Source organism: Aquarana catesbeiana, linkage group LG07 (genome assembly GCF_042186555.1).
Source record: "Aquarana catesbeiana isolate 2022-GZ linkage group LG07, ASM4218655v1, whole genome shotgun sequence".
Classification (NCBI taxonomy): Eukaryota; Metazoa; Chordata; class Amphibia; order Anura; family Ranidae; genus Aquarana; species Aquarana catesbeiana.
Window position 1 is genome coordinate 163939320 of NC_133330.1, and position 8543 is coordinate 163947862.

General features: G+C 34.0%; 1 protein-coding gene across 1 annotated transcript in view; it reads left to right on the top strand.

Annotated features, from left to right (window-relative positions):
* Positions 1-1217: 1217 nt before the first annotated feature.
* The window catches only part of SELE (selectin E), a gene marked incomplete in the record, with an annotated part of 8310 nt that continues 984 nt past the window's right edge, over positions 1218-8543 (top strand). Inside the window, 8 exon segments of the mRNA XM_073592834.1 lie at positions 1218-1341; positions 2955-3023; positions 3440-3838; positions 6062-6169; positions 6283-6468; positions 6608-6793; positions 7525-7710; positions 8230-8415. Of these exon segments, the coding sequence (XP_073448935.1) occupies positions 2987-3023; positions 3440-3838; positions 6062-6169; positions 6283-6468; positions 6608-6793; positions 7525-7710; positions 8230-8415 (1288 nt within the window).

Genomic DNA, 8543 nt, shown 5'->3' on the forward strand with positions numbered 1-8543 from the left:
ATCTCTGAAGCTCAGCCACAGTGATCTTTGGGTTCTTCTTTACCTCTCTCACCAAGGCTCTTCTCCCCCGATAGCTCAGTTTGGCCAGACGGCCAGCTCTAGGAAGGGTTCTGGTCGTCCCAAATGTCTTCCATTTAAGGATTATGGAGGCCACTCTGCTCTTAGAAAACTTAAGTGCAGCAGAATTTTTTTGTAACCTTGGCTAGATCTGTGCCTTGCCACAATTCGGTCTCTGAGCTCTTCAGGTAGTTCCTTTGACCTCATGATTCTCATTTGCTCTGACATGCACTGTGAGCTGTAAGGTCTTATATAGACAGGTGTGTGGCTTTCCTAATCAAGTCCAATCAGTATAATCAAACACAGCTGGACTCAAATGAAGGTGTAGAACCATCTCAAGGATGATCAGAAGAAATGGACAGCACCTGAGTTAATTATATGAGTGTCACAGCAAAGGTTTGAATACTTAGGACCATGTGATATTTCAGTTTTTCTTTTTTAATAAATCTGCAAAAATGTCAACAATTCTGTGTTTTTCTGTCAATATGGGGTGCTGTGTATACATTAATGAGGAAAAAAAATGAACCTAAATGATTTTAGCAAATGGCTGCAATATAACAAAGAGTGAAAAATTTAAGGGGGTCTGAATACTCTCCGTCCCCACTGTACATGAATTGAAAATATAAGTCAATATTTTATTCCCATTTTTAGATTTAATAAATATAGACATTTTAAAGAGAAAGGTATGAATAATTTATATGGTCATGGTACAAAAGTTTTTCAACTCTGAGTACTCCGAAAACTTTTGTACCATGACCCTATGAATTATTCATGTTGGTTTTAACATATACAATTTAATGATGTTTATTAAATAAAATTTATAAATTTGATTTTTTTTTTGTTTCTAATTGATTAATACGCACCTCTAAACTCCCAATTTCTAGTTTTCCCTTTAAAATGTCTACATTACGGGGAGGTGGTGCATGCAAATGAGACCTTAAACCAAAATTAATCAATATAGACGTTTATATATACTGATTTACTGGCATGTCTCCGATTTGAAAAGTGCAGTTTAGGAAACTCATTAACAGCCTACTTTATCGTGTGGAAAATTTCTGGGAAATTCAACAGCTGGGAATTTCTTGCTGGTCAGGGAAATATCCTTGTATTGTATGTAAATGAAAGGAGCATGTCATTTGGTCATTCCTAGTCTGCAGCATGTATAAAAGACGCGTGGCTCAGCACTGAAAGTTACTCCAACAGGAAACCCCTACAGGAAAGGAGAGAAAGGCCCTTGACTCTGAAGTATTCGCTGCCCATTCTGAGGTTTATACTTAGAAAGTAGTAAGTATATAATTTTAAAAGCATTATACCTTATTTTCTTTGCTTCATATTCAGGATAGAAACTTTTTTATTCTAAGGATGTCTGAAAAAAGGTATAGCAAATGTGCTGCTTCAGGAAAATAGATATTCTTATAAACTGAGTTTGTGGTCATATTACAGCTATTGTACCTGAATAGGATAGCATGTATCAACTAATAGCACTTTTATTAGGTTCATATTAGTTACGTTTGTATTGACAAAATGGGCTTGATATTTTGCAAAGTGACATAGATGACACTAACCAAGAGCAACTAGTGAAAGATCATCGTCCATTATTATAGTTGAAGTATGTTTTTTTTATTGGCTTTTTGAGAACTATTACTGTTGTGTTTGTTATTTTTTTGCCTATGTTGATAAATATGGCAAATTGTGTAAAAAACTGAATTCAGCAATATTCACTGATGCACATTAAATTATACTGTATCTTATAATGTCATTTGCCTCCTTACAACAAAGGATAATTCTGTGAATGTTTTAGGCAATGCTTCTGTGTCATACCAAATAATCTGTATGTAGAGGACCTTGAATTCTCTAAATAAAACAAACTTCTTATATAGTATACATTATGTGTAAGCTATATATTCAAAATGCAGTATACATTGTATAAATCATAGATTTTATACTAAATAGGTCTATATATTCAGCCTTATGTATGAAAGGCTCAACTGTTGAACAATCCCTGTGTTCATACCTATCAATATGCTTTTGCAAAGACAGATTAGAACAGAAAAGTAAACTGAGAAGCTTACTATTTTTAGGTGGAACACAGACTTTCCTGTAGTCAGACGATTTACACATAAGACCCTCTGTGGGATAAATGCATCATTTTTTAAAAGACTGGCAGTGGGAGTTGGGGGCTAATTAAACTATGTTGGTTTATCATAACTATATTAGATTCTTTTGACCGGTGCTGCTATTTACTTCATAACTGGTATTAACATTATCTTTCTAAGTAACAATAGCAGGTGATCATGGGGAAGACAGAGGGTTAGCAGGAAGTTAGGCAATAAAATGGGATGAAATAGGAAATGTGGGAAGAATGTGCATCATAATTGGATACAAAGCCTATCTAAGATCAGATTGATATAAAAAGGAAAACTGGGCAGACGATTGGATATAACCCTGTCATAGCACTACTCCCAGGCTCAAACAATTGAGAACCTGTAATCATGGTACTAGAGAGTGCGATCAATATGACAGCCATGGCACATTGATCATATGAGGTTTGTTGGTAAATAAAACTCTAGCTATCAATGTATCTCTTTCTCTGTGCACTTGCTGTACAAAGTAAATGTATTACAGTATTTAAAAATATGAGCAGGGTGTTTATTAAATCAGTGTACAGAATAACATCATCCCATGTCTTTAAAAACCAAAGTAAACATTATTTAGGAAGGCAAATTAGTCATCGCCAAGTTCAAGTACAAGTCACTGACCTGTGGTCATGAAACGCCTAATATTCCTTTGATGCATTCTGTCAAACTAACTGATTTAGCTGAAAGTATTTACAATGAACCTCAGTCAATAAAACAGAGTTGATACCATACATAATGCTTCTTTTTTTTTTGTTTCAGAAAATTGTCAATTTTACTACTGATTTTGGAAGATGGCATATTTATTTTTTCTTTTCCTTACTGTTTATGGTAAGTGGACACATATCAGGGGGCATTTATAAAAATACTAAAATACTATCTTTCTTTATCTTTCATTTTTATCTTTTTATCTATCCTTTTTCTTTCTTTTTTTTTAGTGTAAATTAAAAATAGAAAATATATTTATTTTCTAAGGGTGGTAACGTTAAAGTCTCACAATAGACTGTCCCAGTCTGAAAATATTCCAGTTTTTGAGTAATATCCTTATTCTTAAGATAATTGTAGCTTCAAGGACAATTCTTTATAATGAACTTGGTTTTAAAGTTTTTTTCTAAATAGAGAGAATATGATACATCCCTTGATGTTATTGTAGGATAAAAATTGCATAATTTTACTGTATAAAAATTGTAGGGCAAAGGGAACAGGAAAACCTTATTAATTATCACATAAATTGTTATTCATTGCAGGCTTGGCATTGATATCCTGTGTACAAGGCTGGACCTACCACTATTCACAATACAATATGACATATGATGAGGCTTATAAATATTGTACAGAAAAATACACTTCTATGGTGGCAATTCAAAACCGAATTGAAAATGAGCACCTTAACAACTTACTGCCATTTAATCAAGCATATTACTGGATTGGTATAAGGAAAAATAAAAGCAATGGCAAATGGACCTGGGTTGGTACTAACAAGGTACTCACAAAAGAAGCTGAAAACTGGGCCAAAGGGGAACCTAACAACCTGAGTAATAATAAAGATGAAGACTGTGTTGAGATGTATGTTAGGCGGGCTAATGATACAGGACAATGGAATGATGAACCCTGCAGTAAGAAAAAGGTTGCTTTATGCTACACAGGTAAGAAAATATTCCCAGAAGCACAACATAATGTTTTTAATTAGATGAGACCATACTGTAGTTCCATTTCTCAATAGATGTCACAAAAAGTGTGTCAACAGTCTCTAGATTGTGTTTTTAGATTAAAAACTAGCAAATTGTGTGTATATTACTTATATTTAACATTACATTTTCTTTTATAGACATTGTAATATAATAATAAATATAAAATAGAAGTAAAAATTCCAAAATAAAAAAGAAGGATGATGTAATATTTAATAATGTAATAATAAGTGTTATTGCATCTCATAGATTCAGGTTACTGTGTAACAATGCGTTTTTTGTTTTAATTCGTTATTTATATCCAGACGTGCAAATATAGACAGATAGTATACAGTATATAAAGTACCTTAAAAAGGTATCCATACTCCTTGAAATCTTCCACATTTGGTCATGTTACAATCAAAAACGTAAATGTATTTTATTGGTGATAGACCAACACAAAGTGGCACATAATTGTGAAGTAGAAGGAAAATGATAAATGGTTTTCAACATTTTTTACAAATAAATATGTGAAAAGTGTGGCGTGCATTTGTATTCAGCCCCCCTGAGTCAATACTTTGTAGAACCACCTTTCACTGCAATTACAGCTGCAAGTCTTTTTAGGTATGTCCCTACCAGCTTTGAACATATAGAGAGTGAAATTGTTGCCCATTCTTCTTTGCAATATAGCTCAAGCTCAGTCAGATTAGATGGAAAGCATCTGTGAACAGCAATTTTCAAGTCTTGCCACATATTCTCAATTGGATTCAGATCTGGATTTTGACACGGCCATTCTAACACATGAATTTGCTTTTAGCTAAACCATTCCATTGTAGCTCTGGCTGTATGTTTAGGGTAGTTATCCTACTGGAAGGTGAACCTCCACTCCAGTCTCAAGTCTTTTGCATACTCTAACAGGTTTTCTTCTAAGATTGCCCTGTATTTGGCTCCATCTATCTTCCCATCAACTCTGACCAGTTTCCCTGTCCCTGCTGAAGAAAAGCATCCCTACAACATGCTGCCACCACCATGTTTCACAGTGGGGATGGTGTGTTGAGGGTGATGTGCAGTGTTAGTTTTTGCCACACATAGTGTTTTGCTTTTACGCCAAAAAGTTCAATTTTGGTCTCATCTGACCAGAGCACCTTCTTCCACATGTTTGCTGTATCCCCCAAATGGCTTCTCGCAAACTGCAAATGGGACTTCTTATGGCTTTCTTTCAACAATAGCTTTCTTCTTGACACTCTTACATAAGGGCCAGATTTGTGGAGTGCATGACTAATATATTCTGTCACCTGAGCTATGGATGTCTGCAGCTCCTCCAGAGTTACCACGGGCTTCTTGGCTTCTTATCTTAATAATGCTCTCCTTGCCCAGCCTGTCAGTTTAGGTGGATGCCATGTCTTGGTAGGTTTTCAGTTGTGCCATACTCTTTCCATTTTCGGATAATGGTTTGAACAGTGCTCCATGAGATGTTCAAAGATTGGGATATTTTTTATAATCTAACCCTGCTTTAAACTTCCCCAAAACTTTATCTCTGACCTGTCTGGTGTGTTCCTTGGCCTTCATGATGCTGTTTGTTCACTAAGGTTCTCTAACAAACCTCTGATGGCTTCACAAAATAGCTGTATTTATACTGAGATTAAATTACACACAGGTGGACTCTATTTAATAATTAGGTGATTTCTGAAGGCAATTGGTTCCACGGGATTTTAGTAAGGGGCATCAAAGTGAAGGGGGCTAAATCAAAATGCACCCCACACTTTTCAGATATGTATTTGTAAAACATTTAGAAAACCATATATAATTTTCCTTCCATTTCACAATTATGTGCCACTTTGTGTTGGTCTATCACATAAAATCGCAATAAAATACATTTACCTTTTTGGTTGTAACATGACAAAATGGTATGAATACCACCATTGGTATTCAAAATGGTATGGGGTATGATTACTTTTACTTTTTCAAGGCAGTGTGTATATATATATATATATATATATATATATATATATATATATTTATTTATTTACAATTATTCAATACTACTCAGTTCAGTCATTCTTCCCATAGGCTCTTTCCTGCAATTCACAGAGTTTACAGAATATAAAAAATACATGTCAAATATGCCAGGAACGTAGTTTTTCAATTTATAATACATGTTTCATTTTTCTAACTAGTATGCATTGTTTTCCTTATGCTCAGCTTCTTGTCATTCTTCTTCCTGCAATAAACATGGAGAATGTGTTGAAAATATTAACAACTACACTTGCAACTGCTATGATGGCTTTTATGGAGAAGAATGCGAACATGGTAATTATATTTTTCATAGGTTCAGCGATGTTGAAAATTTAAAGCTGATGTATTTTTATCTTTTTGAATATGTATTTAGACTATAAATGTAACATTTGTTTCTTTGTTTCCAGTTGTCACGTGTCCAGAAATAAATGGCACAGACCATGGATCAATGACTTGCTCTCATGTCAATGGAAACTTTACATATCTGTCAAATTGTCATTTTAATTGCTCTGATGGATATGTGTTGGTTGGCTCAGAAAATTTGAGTTGTACTAAAGATGGAGATTGGGGAGCTCACATTCCACATTGTAAAGGTATGTACATCATTTATGGGATAATTGAATCACTAAAAACAGCAAAAATATAATGTAAGACGCATTAACTATCAATCTTTCACATTTTCTATAACAATGTAATTTTTTTTAAAAAAGCTTTTTTTTATTCAATGCTTAGAAATTCAGTGTAAACGTCCAGAGGTACCACTGAATGGGATGATCAGATGTTCCAATGATAGCGAAATTCTGACAGATAAGTCCATGTGCAATTTCAGCTGCAATGATGGTTTCAGCCTGGTTGGTTCCACTTCAGTAATTTGTATGACACCTGGTCAGTGGACAGAAGAACCTCCAAAATGCAACGGTAGGTTCTTCTTTTGTTTTATGGATTTTAGCTTTATTTATAGTCTGGGCACCTAAAATTAACAATAATGCCAACTCTAGAATGGCTAAACTGCAATGTATGCTTTTTTTTCAAATGTTTTTCAAATACATACTATTAAAATAGTGATGATCTAGAAAAAAAAATAGTACAAAATAATCTAACAGAAAACTAGGTAGAATATGCCTATGGATATTTGGGCACTTGAGCTGCATTTGGGATATATCAGCAGGGCAATATTAAAATCCATCCAAGTTTAAAAAAAAATACTTTATCAAACAGAGGCCAAATAAAACCCATACTCTCTCAAATATATTGTAGAAAGCTTAGCTTCAATCTCAGCTTTTAGTTCGTAAGTTCTATATGGTAGATTCACCAAACATTTCAAATCAGGCACTTCATAGATAAAAGTAAACCTTTCCTTTTCATTTTTTTAAACTGTAGTATAAATATTTTCGTATAAAATATTTCTCTTGTCTACATATGTATGCATTAACACAAATAAACAGGTTATTATATATTTCTGAAACAATATTAAAGAAAAATGTTCACACATCACAAGTTATTTGTAAACTATATCAGTAAAGGTTATATTGATTTCAAGGACGTACTTCTACAGTACAGCAAATTTTCCTCTGTTTTTACATTGTTATTAATATTGTAGAAAACAAAAGTCCAGTACATGCACTTAAGTAATTATTCTCCTTTTGTAGCTATTCAGTGCAAACGTCCTGAGGAACCAGAAAATGGAGTAATGGATTGCATAGACAATAAAGAAATGCTACCATATAAGTCTAGCTGTAATTTCAAATGCAAGGAAGGGTTTTCTTTGGTTGGGTCTCCATCAACGAAATGTATGTCTCCTTACCAATGGACAGAAGAGCCTCCAAGATGTGAAGGTAAATATTCCACATATCAGAGCTCCGTCAATTTACACAGAATTCATTGATTACTTTAAAATGGTGGTGTTTTATCTGTAACATCGCTGGAATCCAAGGCTATTGTTTTGTGTGGCAAAGAGCCTTAAAGGGTTTTATGGAAAATAATATAATGTATGGTGAATGTTGGGCTTATATACAGTAGGAGGACAGATATTAACCAGTATATAAAGGCTGGGATAACTACTAACATATGATTTTGTGAATAACTCTCTATGTTGTTGAGATGAGGAAAGAGGGAAGAAGTCAATAGTTTAGCAAAAGCAACTTCACAAAATCCTGCGTTATGTTAGCCCACAACAAGAAATTCAGAGCTGTATTTTTGGCAGACCGACAGGTATTTTTATGTACTTGCAGGGGAAAGTAATAAAACATGGGCAAATGTGCATGTATTGCAGAAACTGCATAAATATTCTGTATATATTTTTTTTGTTGCCCAGGCATGCACTTTAATTTTTTGTATATTTCTTCTTTGTTCAGCTATTCAGTGCCATCATCCAGAAATACCAAGGAATGGAACAATGCAATGCTCCAGCAATGAAGACATTCTACATTATAATTCTTCATGTATTTTCACTTGTAATGAAGGATATACCTTGGTGGGATCTCTCAAAGCAAAGTGTACAGCTCCTGATCATTGGACTTACGAAGCTCCAAAATGTGAAGGTAGGAATGTCCCTTATAGCTGTAAACTTCTTATATCCATTCTATATAGCTAGGTTATGTAATACATAACTGTGTTTTGTTAAAAAAAGAAATGTAATTCATTGGTCCATGTGAATGGAAAAGTCAAG